The following is a 24,247-nucleotide window of genomic DNA, read 5'->3' as shown; positions in this document are numbered from 1 at the left end:
CTTTATCTCTTTATAGGAATTTGACAAATAACAATATGTAAAATGAATAAAAAATGATTATATAAAAATGATATATGAATAATAAAATAATATAAAAACCAGAAATGAATTAAGACTTAGTATGTATGTATGTACAGTATGTTTGCTCTCTTTAAGTAACTCACAAGCACACACAGACTCACAAACACACGTTGCCTTTGAAAAATGAAAATAGAACTTTAGATCCTTCTGTCATGGAATGTGGTATGTAAGTTTCATACCACATAAAAAAAAAGGTAAATAAAAAAAAAAAGGTATAAAGGTAAAATGAGTACTGAAAGTGCCTTTATAGTTAACACATGCTTCATCATTCATCTGCATATACTGCAGAACATTAGAGATCCTTTGATTTCTCCTATCTCAGTCAGTCAGTTTGATTTGTTTAGTGTGGTGCAAAAGGTGACTAGACTTTGGGGGCTGTTGCTGCATGGGACTGGATGATGATCACCTAGTGATGAATAAACCATCTCAGATTTCAGGGGAGAGAGTAGGAGAGGTTCAGGTGTGAAATTCACTTCCATAGGAGATCAGTGGTTGGCTCTTTCTAGAAGAATATGAGAACAGTATTGAATATTACACTTACTGAATATGGAAGATCTGGAAAGCAAATTATTGTTTCATCATTGCTTGCCAATGATATGTTTGCATTACTAGACACCATTATGTAGTAATAGAGATGAGATAATATTTTGAACTCACTGAAGCGGGCACACATTACTGTGATAATCAGGATGATAAGAAGCAGCAATACACAAATGACCAGAACCACCATCAAGTTATTGCTTAAATACAGTGAAGGTTCTTGAACAGAATTAGAGTAAACACAACATTCTATCAATGTTTTGCATCAGCTCCACACTGCTGAATTAGTCTATAAATGAGCTTTAGTACTGTGTAGAAGCTTAGTACAATGTATACTATATATTGTTTACCATTTAACACTGATATATGTTTTTTATAAATACCTTTGGTCTTCTCTTTCTTCCCATAAGAGTCAGTAGGGGACAGGTGGATCATTACTGGTTCACTCAGGGTGGAGTGGTTAACACAACATGTGCAGTTTACACAATCAGACATGGCAGAAGACAGATTCAAGTATGAATAAAGGGTGAATGATCCATCTGGGTTGGTTTTGTTAATGTGTGTTTGAGAGATGTTCTGGAATTCTCCATCTCTCAGCCACACCTGCTCTAGACCAGAAGGATAAAAGCTTTCAGAGCTGCACAGGATCATAAGAAATCCATCAGGTCCTCTTACACATGATATAGACACAAAAGGGTGTGCAAGAAATGGGGTTTAAGACATTAAATCAGAGTTATAGGTGTAAATATAGAACAGTATGGATTCTAACATCAGTCTGGGTAAATACTGTTTTTCAGATTCTTAAAATGACTTACCAAAAACCTGAATTAAAGTTTGATCTCTTGCTAAAATCACAGTGGGTGCAGGTGCATGTCTTTCCACAACACATTTGTAAGTGCCTGTATTGTTTATCTGCAGATTTGACAGCTCAGCTGATATTCCTCCAGTTTCTGTAATTCAAATATATCTAATGTCTCTGTGACATGACTGATATATCCATGATTTATTATTAAACATGGATGAGCATAATTTATTATCTGTATTAAGAGTTACGCTATAGATCTTAATGTCATCTGATAGGTTGTAGTTACAGCTGATATTGACTGACATTCCCCGATGAACATTAAAAACGTGAATGCCATTCAGCACACTGTTCTGTTTTCAGAGCTGAAAATGACAAAAGACAAAGCTGAATCAATTATGAGTTGTATACAACATGTTGCAGATATAACTACATTACACTGAAAAATAAAATGTTAACCTAAATAAATGTGCTTCATGTGGTAAAATCTAAAATATCTAGTTTTATTGAAGCCAAAATGTAATTTAACATCACTGAATACTCAAGGTTTCGCCAAAAAAACTAATTTTAAGGGTTACAGTATATCAGGTAGAAATAACTTCTTAAGGTAACAATTGCAGGTTGCCACATTTTACAGAGTAGGAATTAAATTTAATCAATTTAGGTGACTACTACATACAGTACTGTGCAAAAGTCTTAGGCACATAAGATGTTTCACAAAAACATTTGTCTTAAGATGGTTATTTATATTTTCAGCTTTAGTGTGTCAATAGGAAATGTACATTTTAGACTCCCAAACATTTCTTTTGCAAATAGAATAGAACAGAATAGAAGAACAGGGAGCCCTGCAACAGATGGCATGGTCCCCACAGAGCCCCCCCACTGAATATTGAGTCTGTCTGAGATTACAAGAAGAGACAGAAGCAATTTAGACAGCCAAAATAGATAGAAGAACTGTGGCAAATTCTCCAAGAAGCTTGGAACATCCTATCTGCCAACAACCAAGAAAAACGTCTTGGTTATTGTCGTAACCTCCGTTCCCTGATGGAGGGAACGAGACATTGTGTCGATGTAGTGACACTAAGGGTCACTCTTGAGAGCCCCGAACACCTCAGATCTTTGAGAAAAGTCCAATGAGAATTGGCGAGTGGAATTTGCATGCCACTCCCCCGAACATACAGGTATAAAAGGAGCTGGCTAGCAACCACTCATTCAGGTTTTGTGCTGAGCAGCCGAGACAGGGTCCCGGCCATTTCAGCGGGTAGTTCAGCTTTGTGGCAGGGGGGACACAACGTCTCATTCCCTCCATCAGGGAACGGAGGTTACGACAGTAACCGAGACGTTCCCCTTCTGTCACTCACTCGACGTTGTGTCGATGTAGTGACACTAGGGGTCCCTATACAAAATGGCACAACTAGCTGAACTGTGTTACGTGGACTGCCGGTGCAAGCAAACTGCTGCGTGCGTAGTAGTAGGTGCACCGGTCTGCACATAGCCTCCCCCAACGCCCCAAAAATTGTTGTATAGTTCCCCACATCCCTGGGGGGGAAGAGCCGTATCTAGCTGCGGCCATTTCTCTCTATGTTTTCTCTCCACAGAGAAATTCAGGTATTTGGCTGGGGCCATTTTAACGCTCAATATATGCGCTGGGGAAGGTATTCTTTTCCTATCCTATTCTATCAGGGGGAAAAGACCCCGCGGAGACCACATCCTGCCCGGAGGTGAGGTAACATGTGGCAAGCATATCATGTGGGCTCAGAACCGCACATGGAAGAGGCGCGGTGGTAGGTCCTGCCTGAAAGGGGAGGAGCTCTACAAACACGGCGGCCGGGACAGAGATGGCTCTGTCGAAGGGAGACGCAGGTCTGCTGACAGGGAGACCGTACTGCAGAAAATACATCACGGGGGATGCCGGAGTAACCGGCACCTGTGGAGCACCTACCTCAGTAAGGGCATATTAGCACACGTACTGGTTCCGGCTGTGAATTCCTCCACTGAATTCACAAGCCACAGGGCTAGGGAGGAAGTACATCCAGGATTCACGGGTTCGTGAACTCGCATGGGAAAAGTAGCGCACATCTTCGCCTCTTTGGAGGGGAAAGGCACTATACGCTACGATACACCCGTCCAGCTGTCCATATTCCCGAACTTACCTGTTCATACCTGACAGAACACGGGACGAATCCGGCTCAACCCAGAGATTGTAAAAGCTCGCGAAGGTATTGGGTGTCGCCCAGCCCGCTGCCTTGTAGATGTCTGCTAGAGAGGTGCCATGGGCCAGTACCCATGAGGATGCCAGACTCCTTGTGGAGTGTGCTCGTATTCCCGAAGGGGCGGGCACGGCCTGGGCCTGGTATGCCATAGCGATGGCATCCATGATCTAGTGGGCAAGCCTCTGTTTGGAGACAGCGTTCCCTTTTCGCTGTCCGCCAAAGCAGACAAAGAGCTGCTCAGAGCATCTAAAGCTCTGCATGCGATCCAAGTAGATGCGCAAAGTACGCACCGGACACAGCAACGACAGGGCTGGGTCTGCCTCCTCCTGGGGCAGCACTTGCAGGTTCACCACCTGTGGGAACCTTGGGCACATAGCCCAGCCGGGGTCTCAGGATTACGTGAGAGTCACCTGGACCGAACTCCAGGCAGGTATCGCTAACAGAGGATGCTTGCAGGTCCCTGACCCTCTTGATGGAGGTGAGTGCAATCAGGAGGGCCGTCTTCAAGGAGAGGGCTTTCAGCTCGACTGACTCTAGCAGCTCAAAGGTGGCTCCGCAAAGGCCCAGGAGGACCATGGAGAGATCCCATGAGGGGAACAGGTGTGGCCTAGGAGGATTCAGCAACCTGATGATCAGGTCGTGCTTCCCTAAGAACTTACCGTCCACTGTATCGTGGTGTGCCGCTATGGCGGCCACGTACACCTTCAAGGTGGAGGGGGACAGCCGTTCCTCCAGCCTCTCCTGCAGGAAGGAAAGCACTGACCTGACTGCGCATCCCTGAGGGTCTTCAGCTTGGGGAGAACACCAATTCGCGAACCGATGCTACTTCAGGGTATAAAGCTGCCTCGTGGTGGGAACTCTGGCCTGAGAGATTGTGTCTACCACTGCTGGTGGTAGGCCACTTAGGTCTTCTGTGTCCCCTTCCAAGGGCCAGATGTGGAGGTTCCAGAGGTCTGGGCGCGGGTGCCAGATGGTACCCCATCTGTGAGAAAGAAGGTCCTTCCTCAGGGGAATTCACCAGGGAGAGGCTGTTGCGAGGAGCGTGAGGTCTGAGAAGTCTGGGTGGGCCAATACAGGGCCACGAGGGTGACCTTGTCTTCGTCCTCCCTGACCTTGCACAGGGTCGCACAAGTAGGCTCACTGGGGTGCGTCTGGGCCGAGGGGGGCCCCTGTCTGAGAATACCAGAGCGGGCAGTGGGAGGTTTCTCGGGAGGCAAATAGGTCTACTTGTGCTTTGCCAAACCGACTCCAAATTAGCTGGACCACCTGGAGGTGGAGTCTCCACTCTACCCTGAGCATCACCTGCCACAACAGCGTGTCCGCTGTGGCATTGAGGTTGCCCGGGGTGTGAGTGGCCTGCAGCGACCTCAGTCGCCGCTGACTCCATAGGAGGAGACGGCGGGCGAGTTGCGACATACGACGTGAGCGTAAGCCGCCTTGGCAATTTATATACGCTACTGTTGCTGTGTTGTCCGTACAGACCAACACATGCTTGCCCCGGATCAACGGCAAAAGCCTCCGCAGGGCGAGCAATACTGCCAGCAACTCGAGGCAGTTGATGTGCCAACACAGTCGCGGTCCTGTCCAGGAGCCAGCAGCTGCATGCCCGTTGCACATGGTGCCCCAGCCTCGCTTGGAGGCTTCTGTCGTAATGACGATGCGCCTGGACACTTGTTGTAGGGAACTCCTGCCCATAGAAATGCAAGGTTTTTCCTTGGGCTGAACAAGTGGTGGCAGATCGGCGTGATGGCCATGCGATGTGTGCCGTGGCACCATGCCCATTTCGGGACTCAAGTCTGAAGCCAGTGCTGAAGCGGTCTCATATGCATCAACCCTAGTGGCGTGACCGGCGCCGAGGATGCCATATGCCCCAGGAGCCTCTGAAAGTGTTTCAGTGGAACCGCTGTTCTCTGCATGAACAACTTCAGGCAGTTCAGACCGTGTGCGCTCGCTTGTGAGGCGCGCTATCATCGAGACTGAGTCTAACTTCATGCCGAGAAAAGAGATGCTCTGAACCGGGGAGAGCTTGCTCTTTTCCCAGTTGACCCGGAGCCCTAGCCGGCTGAGGTGCCTGAGCACGAGGTCCCTGTGTGCGCATAGCAACTCTCGAGAGTGAGCTAGAATCAGCCAGTCGTCGAGGTAGTTGAGTATGCGGACACCCAATTCCCTTAACGGGACAAGAACTGCCTCTGCGACTTTCGTGAAGACGCGAGGGGACAGGGACAGGCTGAAGGGGAGGAAAGCAAACCGTAGGAAGGGTCTGTGTTGAGGCATGAAAGTACGCGTCCTTTAGGTCTACCGCCACGAACCAATCTTGATGCCAGACACATGCCAAAATGTGCTTTGGTGTCAGCATCTTGAGCGGGAGTCTGTGCAAGGCCCGGTTTCGGGCAGAAAAAGGTGCCCTCCACGACCTCGTCAGCTTGTTGTGCACTTCCGGGAAAAAAGGTGCCTGGGGGGGGCGTGGCTGTGAGCGGCACCCTGAACCCAGGAACCAATCATCTAGCCACGAGGACTCAGGGGAGGGTGGAAAGTTCCACTCCAACCCGACACACGTGGCAGCCCAGGCAAGCATGGCGGTCATCTTGCCATCAACCTCAGACTGGGTGGGCCGACCCGAAGGTGGCAGCCCAGTCGAGTCCTCAGCGTCTGACATCGCCAGTACACTCTCTGATGCAGCGATCGAGCACTCACCCCCCTCCTGAGCTCCGAAAAGGACACTAAGCTGGCCCTGGGGCAAGCTGGTCTCCTCTCGGAACTCACTGGGGGCAAACTGAGGAATGGGAGGTCCACGGGGATTTACCTGGCGGAGCCGTGCCGATTGAAGCCCCCAAATCGCCTCCAGTGCCAGTCGGGCCGGACTCATACCCAGAGGTAAAAGGCGAAACATGGGGGGCGGCTAGAGTTGCTTTCCCCTGGAAGAAGGAAAGCCGCGACCGCAATGTTGCCATGGTCATATTCTCGCAATGAGAACATGAACCATCCATGAACGCTGCCTCAGTGTGATCGCTGCCTAGACACGTGAGGCAGCGCCCGTGGCCATCGGAAGCTGAGAGATAGCGACCGCATCCAGGAATCACACAAAGACGGAAAGGCATATTTATAAAGACGTATCTTTAAAAAGACGTTCAACATCAATGTGTGTGCTCTAATAGAGAAAATATACTCTTTAGCAGGAATATACACCCTTTTAGTGCTGTCGAAGCGCCCAGGGGTGAAATCTGCACTCGTCGTGCAGAAGGAGAGAAAGCCGCTGGAAATGTGCCATATATCCAACAGCATATGCTTCTTAAGAGGTGAATGGAACAGCAGTAGTATTCAGCTCGCTGATCGTACAACCGCTTGGCTCCGAAGAAAAAATCTGAATGAGTGGTTGCGAGCCAGCTCCTTTTATACCCGTATGTCCGGGGGAGTGGCATGCAAATTCCACTCGCCAATTCTCATTGGCCTTTTCTCAAAGATCTGAGGTGTTCAGGGCTCTCAAGAGCGACCCCTAGTGTTACTACATCGACACAATGTCGAGTGAGTGACAGAAGGAGAACTGTGTCCAGGAGTACCTAGGAGAATTTGTGCTGTTTTAAAGGCAAAGGTGGTCACACCGAATATTGATTTAGCTTTTTTTATGTTTACTGGACTTTGTATGCTGTTAATTGATAAATGAAAACTATTTATGGCATTATTTTTGAAGACATCCTCACTATGCACCATTTTTCCCAAGAGCCTAAAACTTTTGCACAGTACTGTACATTTTAAATGAATTCACTTTTGCTTCATAATCACTGTTTTCGAAATGTTGTTTCAGACAAGACAGAAAGAATTTCTATTACCTAAAAGCAAAGATGGAGGAATCCACGCACAGCAAATCAGAAAGATAAACTTTGATGATTTCTGCAAAGACAGCCAAAATATCATGAGAAATATTTACAGTTCCAATGATATAAAAAACAGACAAATTTCACATGATTTACTGTATATTTACAGTTATGGTCTGGTAACCATTTCTTAACAGATTAAGAAAATGTGCATATTCTACCTCAAACAGTGGATAACTATGGGTACATGTTTAAGGTGAAATCCAAAAATGCTATTAATAAAATTATGTAATGTTATAGTATTCAATAGTTATTGGCAAAAATTGTACCAAGACACGTGGGGTATATGTCTACAATAGCTGGCATGAATATTTTAAAGGGCTCGATGTAATAACATGTAATCTGTGTACCATGTAGACTTGACTATGTAGCATTTTTGCACTTACAATTCTGCATTAACATTATACAACTTTGGAACTTATGGAAATTTGGTATGGTAGCATTACTTGAATTGTGTTCTCTCTTGGATTAAATGATTTTGCTTGTTATATTCTAGTTTGTAAGTCAGTTCGGATAAAACACATTCTTAATGAATAAATGTAAATTTAATAAACTGAAGTATGATGTGTGTGTATGTGTGTGTGTGTGTGTGTGTGTGTATATACACACAGTATATGCTCTACAATGGTCGAAATGTTTTTTTTTTAGATAAGCCAAATTCTTACCATTTTGTACATCAGATGCTTCCAGTGGTGTGTTAATAATCGCAGTTCTGTTTCTTTCAGAGAGAAAGTAAGAACGTGTGTGAAAGTAAGAATGTGCTCCTGTGATGGTATGTACGGGCTGGTCCCAACTAGACTAAATAAATTATTTAAATATAATTCAGAAGCCTTTTTAACACACAACAGAAGACGATCAGAGCAGATTTTCCCTCATTTTACTGTTTAGTAGGACTTAAAGACGAATAGATATGCTCTTTAAAACCAACACTGCAATTAATTAATTCTCTAGGTTACCATTGCAAACTTTGATGGAGGGGCTGAGCAATTGCATTTTGTGATGATACATTGCACTAAATAAAGTGTACAGGTGCATCTCAATAAATTAGAATGTCGTGGAAAAGTTCATTTATTTCAGTAATTCAACTCAAATTGTGAAACTCGTGTATTAAATAAATTCAATGCAGACAGACTGAAGTAGTTTAAGTCTTTGGTTCTTTTAATTGTGATGATTTTGGCTCACATTTAACAAAAACCCACCAATTCACTATCTCAAAAAATTAGAATATGGTGACATGCCAATCAGCTAATCAACTCAAAACACCTGCAAAGGTTTCCTGAGCCTTCAAAATGGTCTCTCAGTTTGGTTCACTAGGCTACACAATCATGGGGAAGAAGACAATCATTGACACCCTTCACAAGGAGGGTAAGCCACAAACATTCATTGCCAAAGAAGCTGGCTGTTCACAGAGTGCTGTATCCAAGCATGTTAACAGAAAGTTGAGTGGATGGAAAAAGTGTGGAAGAAAAAGATGCACAACCAACCGAGAGAATCGCAGCCTTATGAGGATTGTCAAGCAAAATCGATTCAAGAATTTGGGTGAACTTCACAAGGAATGGACTGAGGCTGGGGTCAAGGCATCAAGAGCCACCACACACAGACGTGTCAAGGAATTTGGCTACAGTTGTCGTATTCCTCTTGTTAAGCCACTCCTGAACCACAGACAACGTCAGAGGTATCTTACCTGGGCTAAGGAGAAGAAGAACTGGACTGTTGCCCAGTGGTCCAAAGTCCTCTTTTCAGATGAGAGCAAGTTTTGTATTTCATTTGGAAACCAAGGTCCTAGAGTCTGGAGGAAGGGTGGAGAAGCTCATAGCCCAAGTTGCTTGAAGTCCAGTGTTAAGTTTCCACAGTCTGTGATGATTTGGGGTGCAATGTCATCTGCTGGTGTTGGTCCATTGTGTTTTTTTGAAAACCAAAGTCACTGCACCCGTTTACCAAGAAATTTTGGAGCACTTCATGCTTCCTTCTGCTGACCAGCTTTTTAAAGATGCTGATTTCATTTTCCAGCAGGATTTGGCACCTGCCCACACTGCCAAAAGCACCAAAAGTTGGTTAAATGACCATGGTGTTGGTGTGCTTGACTGGCCAGCAAACTCACCAGACTTGAACCCCATAGAGAATCTATGGGGTATTGTCAAGAGGAAAATAAGAACAAGAGACCAAAAAATGCAGATGAGCTGAAGGCCACTGTCAAAGAAACCTGGGCTTCCATACTACCTCAGCAGTGCCACAAACTGATCACCTCCATGCCACGCCGAATTGAGGCAGTAATTAAAGCAAAAGGAGCCCCTACCAAGTATTGAGTACATATACAGTAAATGAACATACTTTCCAGAAGGCCAACAATTTACTAAAAATGTAATTTTCTTATTGGTCTTATGATGTATTCTAATTTGTTGAGATAGTGAATTGGTGGGTTTTTGTTAAATGTGAGCCAAAACATCACAATTAAAAGAACCAAAGACTTAAACTACTTCAGTCTGTGTGCATTGAATTTATTTAATACACGAGTTTCACAATTTGAGTTGAATTACTGAAATAAATGAACTTTTCCACGACATTCTAATTTATTGAGATGCACCTGTATGTAAATTTAGGTCAGATGACCTAGTGTGGTTTGAGGTTTTGATATAAGCAATGGATAGAAGGGCTATGTAGGACCTGAGAAAAAACATGCTAGCAAGAAGTCAACACCATTCTGTCGCACATTGCTCATATTTACTAAACCGAGTTAAAGGAATATTCCGGGTTCAGTACAAGTTAAGCTCTTTCGACAGTATTTGTGGCATAATGTTGATTAACACAAAAATTAATTTCGACTTTTCCCACGTTGATTTAAAAAAAGCAAATATCTGGTGTGGCACACACTGAGACACTTACAATGGAAGTGAATGATTTTAGTGTGATGAAATTGCTTACTAACCATTTCTGTTTAAAGTTATATCCAATTTTACAACTTCATTGCAATGATGACGTTTTTATTATTTTTAATTTTTATTTTTTGGTAATCAGCTTTATGCCACAAATGCTGTTGATTGAGATTAACTTGTATTGAATCCAGAATATTCCTTTAACCTCATACGACCCTGAGTCCACATACGTGGACATTGTATTTTGGCTTCACTATATGTAACGCTGTGGCAGCGGGGGCGTGGTCAAGCATCTCTCTGGAGAGAGAGAAAGCGGTAAGGGCGCTTACACCTGAGTCAAATTATGTCTAACACCTGTCTCTAATTTCAGTGAGCACGGGGAGAGCGGCATAAATAGAGCCACACAGCAGTTAGACGAGAGAGAGAGCCTGGGCACGGACTATGAAGCCAAGAGTTATTACAAAGTCGAGAGTTTATTTTGTGAACTAGTTTGTGGCTTTTTTTTAGACTGTTATTGAACAAATGTAAAAGCCTTGAGAGTGTGTTTATGCTGCAGAGAGGAAAATAAAAACGCTTACCTGAACCAGGAAATCTGCTTCTCGCCTCCTCCTTCCACTGAGCAGTGCTACAATGATGTTTGGACCACTCAACATGTTCTACTGCAGATTTGAAAGGCTCAATCTCACACCCCACACCCACACTGACCTTCACTTCACTGAAACCTTGGTTTCAAACACCAACACCTCCTGCAACCCCCCTCCTCCCCCTTCCTGCTACTCAACCTGCACTTAAGATCTGTGAAGATGATGTGAGCCACGCCTTTTGGAAACAAAAGACGAGGAAAGCTTCAGGCCCAGATGGCGTCTCACCAGCGTGTCTTCAATCCTGTGCTAACCAGCTGGCCCCCATCTTCACACAGATCTTCAATAGATCACTGGAGCAGTATGAAGTCCCATGCTGCTTCAAACGCTCAATCATTATTCCTGTCCCAAAGAAACCAAAAATCACAGGACTTAATGACTACAGACCTGTCGCCCTGACGTCTGTGGTCATGAAATCATTTGAGAGACTGGTGTTGGCCCACCTGAAGAACATCACTGGACCCTTTCTAGATCCCCTTCAATTTGCTTATCGAGCAAACAGGTCTGTGGATGATGCAGTCAACATGGGATTGCATCATATCCTGCAACATATGGATAGACCAGGGACATATGCAAGGATCCTTTTTGTGGACTTCAGTTCAGCTTTCAATACCACCTAGCTATACTCCAGAATAAATTACACCAACACTCTGTTCCCATGTCTATCTGTCAGTGGATTACCAGCTTTCTGATGGACAGGCAGCAGCTTATGAGACAGGGGAAACTCACTTCCAGCACCTGTACAATCAGCACTGGTGCCCCCCAATGTGTGCTCTCCCCACTACTCTTCTCCCTCTACACCAATGACTGCAACGCCAAGGACCCCTCTGTCAAGCTCCTGAAGTTTGCAGACGACACCACTTTCATCGGCCTCATCCGAGATGACGATGAGTCTGCATAGAGAAGGGAGGTTAAACAGCTGGCTGTCTGGTGCAGTCAAAACATCCTTGAGCTGAACATGCTCAAAACGGTGGAGATCATTGTGGACTTTAGGAGAAACACTCCAACACTGATCCCCCCCCCACCCCATCATTCTAAACAGCACTGTGGCAGCAGTGAAGTCATTCAGGTTCCTGGGTACTACCATCTCACAGGACCTGAAGTGGGAGACCCACATTGACTCCATTGTGAAAAAGGCCCAGCAGAGGTTGTACTTCCTTCACCAGCTGAGGAAATTCAACCTTCCACAGGCGCTGCTGTTACAGTTGTACTCAGCGGTCATTGAGTCTGTCCTCTGCACTTCAATAACTGTCTGGTTTGGTTCAGCTACGAAATCAGACATCAGAAGACTACAAAGAACAGGTCGGACTGCTGAGAGGATTATTGGTTGCCCCCTGCCCCCCTTCAAGAACTATACACTTCCAGAGTGAGGAAAAAGGCTGGAAAAATCACTCTGGACCCCACTCATCCTGCCCACTACCTTTTTGAACTGTTGCCTTCTGGCCGATGCTTCAGAGCTCTGAGCACCAGAACTGTCAGGCACAGGAACAGTTTTTTCCCTCAGGCTATCCATCTCATGAACAGTTAAATTGCCCCAGTGAGCAATAACTATGTGCAATACACAGTTTAGTCTTTCTTATATTTATCCAACACATCAAACCTCTTCTGCCGTTTCATTCCTCTGAAAAAAAATACAAATAAAAAATTGCACTGTACACAACAGATTTGTATTTACAGTGTACATAATAGATTGTATTAGATTTGCACTACGCATGTGTATGTGTGTATGTATGTATGTGTGTGTATGTACGTATGTGTATAATTAGTTGTATTTTTTATTTTTTATTATTATCTATGTCTTGCTGCTGTTTTTGTATTGTTTTTGTATTGTTGTACACTGGAAGCTCCTGTCACCAAGACAAATTCCTTGTATGTGTAAGCACACTTGGCAATAATGCTGATTCTGATTCTGATTCTGATGTTTGGCAGACATGGGACAATGGTAATCAGTGCATAGATTCAGAATTTATAATGCTAAATTTAATTTTAACATGGTTGGCAGTGATTGGATGATGCGGGCCATTAATTTTAATAAGAATTATTTATTCAGCTTAACAGAAAAACAGCTGTTATAGTCTATAACGTCGCAAAAACATGAATAACCAGCACTCCTGGAAACATAATAAACAGTTTGATAAAAAAAAATATCTGACTTTCTATAGCTTGGTATTATTTAAAATTTAATATCTTAGTCCTGCTGTCCACATAAAGTATGTTGACAGTTTGTTTATGGAAAACCATTAGCTTTAATTATTATTATTATTATTTTATTTGTTTGCTTTTTTATTAGGTGCTACTAGTTACAAATCAAAAAGGGAAATGGAAAATGCACACAGCATTCATGCTTGAGTCTCAGGAGGTTAATTAAAAATTATTCATTTGTAAGACAGACCGAAGTTCTCATTTATCTTACACTAAATTGCTGAAACTGTCATTTTGAGAGTTAATAATTTCAAACACATTTCTACAATATATCAACAGGAAGATTTTTCTTGCTGTGCAGGAGATGTGAAGAGTACCAGTCATTTGATTAATTTAACTTCTAATTTGATAACTGTGTTGGTAGCATTTTATATCATGAACACAATTACTTCAAGAAATGCTCTTTCTATTTTGGAACTTCCTGCACACACAACACACCACTACATACATACACTATGCTGCCCAGGTGTAGTTCCAAAACCTTATTGTAAACCTTATCATATCTATGTCCGACTGGTGGGGGAAATCAAGGAGGCCATTCAGTCCACCTTTAGACCCGTCATGACCAGAGTGCTGCATAGTGATCCGGACAAAAACATTATTGTCTTTCCCAAGAGAAATGGAGCCACCATACAGACGAGGATCTAAATACATTGTCTCGCTGGACTTTACTCCATAAGGATACAGTCAATAGATGTTAAGCAAAGACACAGAAGCTAAACCAACATGGATACATTTATTGACATTTAAAGACTTTGGATGGTGTAATACATGATAATTACCAGCTCAGTCAGTGATTGTGAACTGTTTTCAGTCAATTGTTTTAGTGTGGATGTGACTGGACTCTGACAGGTTTGTTGCTGCATGAAACTGGTTGATAATCTAACAGTGAATTTAGCAACAGTAGGTTGAAAGTTCTTCAGCTGTAATCGGCCTGTGCTTACCAAGCACAGCCCCCAGTGGCAGAAGCTGGAAGTGTTGTTGAATGTATGGGAATGTGTGAGCATACAATTTCTGGGTGAAATTTCCACACAGTGGCGCCAAAAGTGATTTGTTTTTAGTTGTAAATGATGTAATACAGTCAACAGGAATACATTTTTTATAAACCATATGCCCAAACCCTAAACCTAACGGTCAGTGGAGAAAATATATAATCTTAGAAGCAAAATGCAACCTCCAAATTGCACTCATGATTTATGTTGTGAACATGTTTACTTCCTGGTTTCCATTGGACCAGAACCCATGTCTCTGAAGCTGCTCATGCAATGGACTATCAGTAGCGTCACAGGAAAAGGTAACACACTCGAGATGATGCAAACAAGTCTGATGGGAGATGGCACTTGTCAATAACTCAGCAGAATGGGGTTGATGTCAGGGTACAGGAACAGATTACAGCACTGACCTCCTGTGTATCAAGATTGCTTGCTGTTAATCAGTTTATTGGGCAAAGTGGCAATTTTTATCTCAGAAAAGAAATTGAATATTGTTGACAAAGATAGATTGTACATTTGACTGTATCTCAATCTGCATTTGCACTGAATATAACATTTCCTTAAAATCCTTAAAGGAATAGTACACCCAAAAATGAAAATTATTTTATTATTTACAGTACTCACCCTCATGCCATCCCATATGTGTATGACTTTCTTTCTTCTGCAAAAAACAAATTAAGATTTTTAGAAGAATATTTCAGCTCTGTAGGTCCATACAATGCAAGTGAATTGGTGCCAAAATTTTGATGCTCCAAAAAAAAGGATCATAAAAGTAATCCATATGACTCCAGTGGTTAAATACATATCTTCTGAAATGAGGTGTGAGTGAGAAACAGAACAATATTTAAATCCATTTTTGCTATAAATTCTTCCTCCTGCCCAGTTGGGGGGGGGGGGGGGGGGGGCGTATGAATGAAGAATGTGAATCACCAAAACACAAGAAGAAGAATGTGAAAATTAAAGTGGAGGCTGACTGAGCAGGGAAGGGAATTTATAGTAATTATAAATTACTTAATTATTGATCTGTTTCTCACCTACACCTATCAAATCGCTTCTGGAGATTGATTTAACCACTGGAGTTTTATGGATTACTTTTATGCTGAGTTGTGTGATTTTTGGAGCTTCAAAATATTGGCACCCATTCACTTGCATTGTATGAATCAAAAGAGCTGAGAAATTATTCTAAAAATCTTAATTTGTGTTCTGCTGAAAAAAGAAAGTCATACACATCTGGGATGGCATAAGGGTGAGTAAATTAGAGAATTTTCATTTTTGGGTTAACTATTAAAAATGTCTTCATGTCTTCCAAGAGAAAATGTATCACCTTCTCCAATAACCTGATTCACTTGCAAAAAGGGTCAGTATATCCCCAGCATGTCTCATAATTGTGTGTTGAGCCAGTGGACAGGATGTGCAGTTTCAAAAAGCATCGAGGCAAACATTTGTCTCTACTAAGAGTCTCCTTTTAGGGCAAACACTACACTACACTCTGTTGTCAGTCGTGGTCTACTTACTTTAACCACATAGTGTGGGAGGTGTGTATAGAAGAAGTGCTGCATAGAAGGTTTATGTTGTCATAGGAAGCCCTTTGAAAAGTGTGCAATTACTTTATTACAATATATTTACAATATCAGAGTGCATGTTTTCACATATGAAAGCCTATTTTTAGGCTTAAGTTTTGCACGTATGCTATCCAAAAATGGGAAACAGCTCCTTAAGGTAACAATTGCAGGTTCCCACTTTTTACAGAGGACTGTCATTAAGAGGTGTAATGTGAAAGGCATTCATCTACACTTACTTCCATTGAAGCAAACTGGATGAACAATCAAAGACACTGATCAGAGAGGTTGGCAATAGACTTTGAAGAGGCTACATGACTTGCCTTGAGACTTGTCATTGTGTACATCAGACAACAATATTACTGTAGAGCCCTGTAAATCTGGCTTGTTTGGAAGAGTGATGTGAAAAGTGTCACATCAATTTTCATTTATGTTTTGATAAAAATAACTTTAAAGATTTTTTTTTATTATTATTATTTTGATCGGCAAAGGTTGCTGTAGTCAGATGACACCCAGTCTTTTGTGACCTTTTTGAACAGTAACAAAGTCTGGTGCACCGTGTACATTATTTTTGCCCTCTTAAACAGGAAGGGGGGCGTCTGACGACATTTAAAGTTTTAATTTAGTGTTCAACAGACTGGTGTGCAACAAAGTGGAAGCACATTAAAATAATGGTTGTACAGACAATACTGAAGAAATGTAAAATGGATGTAAATCTTTTACAATTTCCGCCTTTCCAAAAGTTATAAGTAATGGGTATTTCATGGATATACTGTACATCAGCATTCTACACCAGACAAAAATCTGATACCTCTAATACCTCTTGACAGGCCCAGTTCCAGATCAAAATCGCTGAGGGTGCTTCTGAAAATAATGGGGGTGCTCTGTACAGCATATATGTGGAGACGTAATTTAATACATTTTTTAAGATGAAAATATGTTTAATGCTACCAAAACAACGTAATAATTAATCCACAAATCACGCTGCCTTCATTTAAGAAAAGTTGTATTATTTAAAAAAAAAAGTACAATCAATTATAGCTATGTTTTCTCTGCACATGAATGCAGCCTGCGATTGGGAAAATGTTATCCACAACCACTGATCTTGAGTCAGTTATTGCGTTTCACTGATTGTTAAGGTTTGCTTTTAGCTTTGGGAAACTGATCCTAGACCAACAGTTATGGCCTGCTTTATCAACTTACTCATTATATTGGCTATGTGTGCATTGGAGACATGAAAGCAGAATGCAACACTGTAGGACACACCAATTTGCATGATTATACATGTTTATTAGCTTTGATGCAGGGACTGTGTGTGTGTGTGAAAGTGTGTGTGTGTGTATACAGGTTTCACTATATTTATGAGTGCCGAAATTTTGAAAATGTCCTCACTAATATGACAAACTTGTTGAAAACCCACTGTGTGTGTGTGTGTGTGGGTGGGTTTGGGTGGTTTACAAGGACATTTTTTTGGTTACAAACTGTAATTACAAGGGTATTATGCTATAAATGTGGTTTATGAGGACATTTCTAGTGTCCCCATAATTCATATCGCTTTAAAAACACACTAAACGATGTTTTTTTTTTTTTAAATGTAAAAGTGCAGAAAGTTTTTTGTGAGAGTTAGGTTTAGGGGTAGGGTTAGGGTTAGGGGATATAATCTATAGTTCAAACAGTATAAAAATCATTATGTCTATGAAGAGTCCTCATAAGGATAGCCTCACCAACATAATAAAAAAGTTTTATTTCTCAACTTTTTGCACTTAGTTCATCAAAAGAGGTACTTGTAACAATGACAGTCTATGGAGTGTTTAGAATAGATAAAATGGAAAATAGATTACAAGTACAAGGCCGCATTAATGCACATGCTAACCTAGGCTTAAAGAATTCGTTCACCCAAAAATGAAAATTCACTCATTAGATGTGTATAACTGTCTTTCTTCAACAGAACACATATAAAGAGATTTAGAAGAAGATAGAGCTCTGTCAGGTCCTAATAATGAAGGGGTCCCCAAACGTTTTGCTGCCATTTGCTTTTTTTGGCTGTGTTTTCAAGGGGGGCCAGAATAGCCTAAGGTATTTTTGTCACAGAGATTATTATTCTGCTTTTATTATATGGATTAATTTTTACAATTAAATCCATTCACAGAACATCATTTTAATATTGGTAACTTTACTGTATGTATAAATTTCTTAGCAATTTAATTAAGGTAGTCCTGCTTTGTCACTGCATACATGCTATTTCTGTTCACTGACGTGTGCATGTCAAGGTCCAGTCATTTCAACAGAACTTTCATTATGTTTTTCTATTGTAGGCTAACAAGAAAAAACATAAAACCTGTGTGAAATGTTACATTTTAGCCTACTTCATCTTACATCAGTGGATCCATCCATTGGCTCAAAGAACTTTGATTTTGAATTTTGATTTTGACGGTCTTTTTAATCTGTTCACCAAAAAGATTCGTTCAGATTAGTTCATTTGTTCATTGTCCACTTTTGCACAAGTAGATTGCACCAAATGACTGTCTTTTACCCTTTGAACAAGGAAAAAGCTGATTATTCAGTTATTCACAATCAGAAAAAATCTAATTATCATTTATTAAAATTTGCGTCTCAACAATTCTACTAAAAGACTTGTTTAAGCATCATAAGTATGTCCCTACAAATGACAACAAAGTATACGTATCTATCATATTGTGAACCGCAGTGTGCAGTCTCACGTTTCCAGTCCGGGCCGTCCAAAGCATTTTGGAGGGCCGAATTCGGCCCACGGGCCATAGTCTGGGGACCCCTGTTATAATGCAAGTGAATGGGTGCCAGCAGTTTGACGGTCCAAATGTCACATTTAGGCAGCATAAAAGTAATCCATGCGACACCAGTCAATCAATAAATGTCTTCTGGAGCAAATTGATATGTTTGTGTAAAAAATAAATCAAAAATTAAAACATTATTAACTTTTAAAAAACGCTTCCTTCCAGCAGTTGACGCATCACATAGCTGAATGTCACGCGAGAGTTTGGCCATTTTAAACAGCATCAGAACCCTGGACGGAAGTGCCAATTTAAAGTTAAATATGTTTTAATTATCGGCTTGTTTCTTACATAAACCTAGGAGGACTCATCCGGTATAAACGCGTGCAGCGGGAAACGCTGCACGGAGACGGTGCGCAACAGCGAAATGCGGACGTGTCGCACATGGTCATAGAGTAACAACGTTCCACCTCGGGCACAACCCCCTGAATCTCTGGGCCCAGCAAAACTGTAAGACCTGGGGCCCCGGAATACCTTAATGCGGCCCTGTACAAGTAGGAAGAGAATGAATTGTTTACAGGGTAGTAAATGCTAGGCCTATATATCAGATGGTCTGTCATCGTAAATGGTCTTTAGTCAGTGTTTAGTGTGGAGATAACTGGAGACTGGCAAGACTATAGAACACTTCAGACTGCAGATGAGAGTGGAAGACATTCTCATGTGGGACATTCACTTCTACAGACTGGTGATACTCACAGGCTTTTCCTGAAAGAACATGAAAACAGCATTCAGATATTGCACACATGTGATGATAAACCTTTGTCACATGAGAAGAAATTAATTCCACATATTTATTTATTTACAAGTGTTACCCATTCAACATTATATATTCTGTGATCACATTCAGGTACGTAGACATCTGGGGACCCTGAGGCCCAAACAAATAAAACCAGTGTGGGAAATCTGTAACTTTATGTCACTTTTTAAAAACATACTGTGGTGAATATTATATTATATTATATTATATTATATTATATTATATACAACAGTTAGTTCCGGTCCTCGAATCTGATTGGATGAGAGACTTTCTATGAGTACTGATGGTCTCACACTATCAGCACTTTGACAATTTCACTGTGTGTATCACTCCGCTTGTGTTCATGCCGTTCTAAACTAAAGTGTAAGAGCAGTGCAGATATGTTAAGAGGTGTATCTTTACATTTAATTTTGTGATATTACATATTTTAGCAAGCAGGTGGTGGCAAAAGACCATTTTTGTGTGTAATATGAGCCAGTTGGTGACGTGAAGTGAGTCAAGCGTCAGTCAGTGTTTACATTAATTTGCACTTCGTGATCGCTCGTATTACTACTACACTACTAAAGCTAGGAAATAGCTTTAAATGGCTTTAAACTAACAACTTTAGCATTAAGGCTCATCACAGCTGTGACACAACAGACTGATTAAATACACAAATTCATGGCGCTTACCTAATGTGGACTTTCCACATTAGAAAGAAAATACTGTTCAAAATGGCAGAGGAGATTGCAGTTTCTATAGTGAATGACTCTTGGGCACCAGCTACCGCGAAATAGAGAGAAATACCCCCGCTTGAACGGCTATTTTTCCACAGAGAAAATAGGATGAATTTGACCAAAATGACATTATCTTCAGAAAGCTGACTAAGACACTATAGCATCATCATCATCATCATCTCTCTCTCTCTCTCACTCTCTCTCTCTCTCTCAAAATTTTCAATTTTAAAGTACTTTATTAGCATGATTGTGTTTACATACAATATTACCAAAGTATTAATACACAAAACAGATAATGACAAGACAGGACAATAAATAAATAAATAAATAAATAAATAACAATAAAAATAGAATTAAAATAAGGTGCCAGGTAATGAATAAAATAAAAAAAACTATAATAACAATATACACTATACAACATTAAATAAAATAAGCATTTAACAAGACATTATGAACATAAAAAAATAAAATAATAAAATACTTTGAACGAAGTACATTAAGGCAGTAATTGGTTTCTGAGGGTGTGCACTACAAAAATGAATTTTGCTGCAACTGATGCATGATTGTCCTCCCCCAGTAACACCTGCATCTGCCAGACAGAGTGGACCCCTAACCTCACAAACGTACAGAGCAGTAGGCATAATAATACCATCAAAGATTTTACTCCAAATTGTTACAGGAATGTCTACTTGGGTAAATTTGCCCTTAATAGCATAGAATGCTCTTCTAGCTTTCTCTTTTAGTGCATTCACTGCCAGACCAAAACCCCCATAAGCACTGATTTTTAGACCGAGGTAGTCATAGTGTAGGGTGTGTTCTATTGCAGTGTTTCCCAGAGTGAATGTGTATCTGGAAGATCATAATTTTAGTTTTTTTTTTTTTTTCAAATTGACTGTCAGGGCCTAGTTCTGACAGTAGTTTTCCAGCAGGTCCAGGTGCTGCTGTAGCCCTTGTGCAGTAGCTGACAGCAGCACCAGATCATCTGCATAGAGAAGAAATTTAACTTCAGAATTATTTAGAGTAAGTCCAGGTGTTGCAAATTGTTCCAGTAGCACTGCTAACTCATTAATGTAAAAGCTGAACAGAGTTGGACCCTGCAGCCCTGTCTCACTCCACGCCCTTGAGTGAAGAATTCTGTTCTTTTATTGCCAATTTTAACTCCGCACCTGTTGTCCGAATACATAGATTTGATAGTGTTGTACATTTTACCCCCAATGCCGGATTGTAGAATTTTATAATATAGACCATCATGCCAAATGGAATCAAAAGATTTTTTTTTTTTTAAATCAACAAAACATGCATACATTTTTCCTTTGATTTTTTGATGAACATGCTGGTTGACTATCGTGCGTAGTGTGTGAATGTGGTCAGTGGTGCGGTGGTTTGGTAGGAATTCAGTCTGACTCTTACTCAAGACATTGTGCTTGGTAAGGAAGGCCTGTATCAGGGCATTCAGAATACAGCAGAATGTCTTCCCCAGATTACTGTTCACACAAATGGCTCGGTAGTTATTGGGGTCGAATTTGTCTCCACTCTTATATAATGGGTGTATTAAGCCCATACTCCATACTCTCTCTCTCTCTCTATCTCTCTCTCTCTCTCTCTCTCTCTCTCTCTCTCTATCTCTCTCACTCACACACACACACACACACACACACACACACATCCTTGTTTCTCCAATAACTTATTAGATACAGCCCAAGCCGTGATACAGAGGCTTGGACACATCATTTGTTTTGAACCAGCAACCAGAACCAGCAATGCCAAATTCTGATCCGTCGCATAAGAAAGTAGTTCCATGCACAAATGCATTTGTGTTATATGGCCCTAAATCAGCACTCTTGCTCTTGATATTATATTATATTATATTATATTATATTATATTATATTATATTATATTTTTTCTCATACAACATGTTCATTTGCTATGTGAAAAACAATATAAATACAATTTAGAACATTAATATTATATAACAAATATACTGAACTATAAAAAACAAGAATCAGGGATTATGATGATGTTTGAGACTTACTATCACCTTTGCACATGACTGCAATGATCAATATGGGGGTCAGCACTGCAGAGATGACAAACGCCACTGTCACAGTCAAAGTTACATCTACAAGAGAAAATTATTGAACAGAATTACAGCAGACATTATTTAAAATGTTCATTTATGCTTACAGTACAATGTGGTACACACATAACAACGTGGAGAGACTAATAATTTGTTTTTTAGTGTGTTCATTTTTTGGTGTTAAAATATGTTCTCCTCTCCGTGCTTAATATGCAAATACAACTATAAGTAAGCCATTCGTAGGTTGATTTTCTCGTAAATTATGAACACTATAGTCTCTATGGTGCTATAAAAATGTATCTGTTTGTTTTGAGTGACACATCCAGCCGACACAACAAAATTTTATCAACCAATGGCATGAGTTTTGGGTGGGATTGTTTGTTCGATCAACAGCAGAAAGGGGAAGTATACAGAAAGCTGTTTGAAAACAAAGTTTATTTTTGCAATTCTGTTCAGTGGCAAGGGTGGCGCAGAAATGACACACTACAAATTTAGATAAGAAATATGTAATATTTAAACATACCCCATTTTCCATCACAAGAAGAGCTTGATAAGCTGACCATCAGTGGTTCATTTAAGGATGAGTGGTTTATCCAGCAGGAGTAGATTGTGACAGCAAACATTTGTGGTGGCAGCTCCAGGTATGATTTCTGAGTGAACGATCCAGCTGGGTTTGTGCTGTAATTGATGTGTTTCTGTGAGTTTGAGCTGTTGAGGATTTCTCCATCTCTGATCCACAACTGTTCAAAAGAATGAGGATAAAATCCCTCAGAGCTGCACAGCATCATTGATGATCCATCTGGTATCTTCACACAGGACATTGACAATACAGGACGTGCTGCAAATAGTGAAAAGAAATAGAGAAAATAGAAAAGTCAAAATGTTTTTGGACATGTTAATAACTATACAATTTTCTGATTTTATGGATATTGTTCTCCACGAATTTATTACAGTGTTATAAATGAAATCATATAACATATACAGTATGTGGCCATAGCATTTATTTGGGAGGCATTGATGATTTGTTGTAACTGGCTCACCAATAACTTGAACCCTTGTTCTTTCTTCTCCCAGAATCATTTCAGGTGGTGGTGCACTTCTTTTCACAGTACATATGTATGTACCAGTATCATTTATTCGAAGATTTAACAGCTCAAATGATGCTTCTCTAGTCTTTGGAATCCAAATGCATCTGATTTGGTCATGACAGTAGTTTTTACATGACTGATTATTCCATGAGTTAACATAAAGGAATGAACACAGTGTATGATTTATGTGCAGTTGTATTGAAATGATATCTGTGTCATTTGATAGGTTGTAGTTACAGTTGATATTGACTGACATTCCCTGATGAACAGTAAGAACTGGAGTGCCTTTCAACACAATGAGTTCTGTTGTCAAAGCTGAAAAACAAATGTTAGGATGTTTGGTTGTAAAAACTTGTATAGAAGCTCAGTGTTCATACCAATGTACCAGTTACTGGATTTTTTAAGCAGGCATGCTAGACAATATAGAAATTAAATTCAATATTTTATCATAACCAATGCATTAAAGTACATTGATATTACCAGAAAACAAAGACAGAAGGATCCAGCTGGTCCAATAGAAATGCATAGTTAATTTCTGCACAGAGAACAGAAAATTATAGATTTTTTGTTTTAACCTCTTAATCTAAAGTGATGAAATATTATATTTTGTTAGTTGAAATGAAATACTTTTGTAAAGTTGAAATGTCCTGCGGTGTGACATGCTATACTCCTAAAAATCTTTTTGCTAATCATTTTATAATATGCATGCAGCTTTTATTATCTCATATTCATTAAGCATCTACAGTTCATGGAATATTTCAGATTTTTACAGTTCATTTGTTACACTGCAGGACCATTTAATATGAACTAGTAAAGTGATTAAAAATGGTGAACAACTTAAAAGAAATGGAGAGACCAGTCACAGCACCTAAAATATACACTTTCCCTCATACATAAATTCTAACCTGAAATCTTGATTTTGAAAAAAGTCTATGTACATATTTTGTCAACTACCCATTCATAAAATGAAAATAAAAATAATCTGCATGGAATAAATGTAATCTGTTTTTATATATGGCATAA

General features: G+C 40.6%; 1 protein-coding gene and 1 long non-coding RNA gene across 2 annotated transcripts; both read right to left on the bottom strand.

Moving 5' to 3' along the window:
• Positions 1 to 457: 457 nt before the first annotated feature.
• On the bottom strand, positions 458 to 11,062 carry LOC127432533 (uncharacterized). The gene is made up of 3 exons (XR_007895760.1): positions 10,960 to 11,062; positions 7,464 to 7,524; positions 458 to 1,788 (listed from the first exon to the last, which is right to left on the bottom strand). It is a non-coding gene; the product is annotated as an uncharacterized LOC127432533 (long non-coding RNA).
• Positions 11,063 to 17,055: 5,993 nt separating this feature from the next.
• Positions 17,056 to 23,786, bottom strand: LOC127432525 (tapasin-related protein-like). The gene is made up of 5 exons (XM_051683725.1): positions 23,705 to 23,786; positions 23,177 to 23,539; positions 22,660 to 22,974; positions 22,098 to 22,178; positions 17,056 to 19,290 (listed from the first exon to the last, which is right to left on the bottom strand). The coding sequence occupies exons 1-5, from the start codon at positions 23,748 to 23,750 to the stop codon at positions 19,169 to 19,171; spliced, it is 927 nt and encodes a 308-aa protein (XP_051539685.1). The 5' UTR covers positions 23,751 to 23,786; the 3' UTR covers positions 17,056 to 19,168.
• Positions 23,787 to 24,247: the final 461 nt, after the last annotated feature.

The sequence above is a fragment of the Myxocyprinus asiaticus genome, chromosome 42 (assembly GCF_019703515.2).
Source record: "Myxocyprinus asiaticus isolate MX2 ecotype Aquarium Trade chromosome 42, UBuf_Myxa_2, whole genome shotgun sequence".
NCBI classification, from domain to species: domain Eukaryota; kingdom Metazoa; phylum Chordata; class Actinopteri; order Cypriniformes; family Catostomidae; genus Myxocyprinus; species Myxocyprinus asiaticus.
Note: the sequence above shows the minus strand (reverse complement) of the source record. Positions and strands in the feature narration are given on the sequence as shown.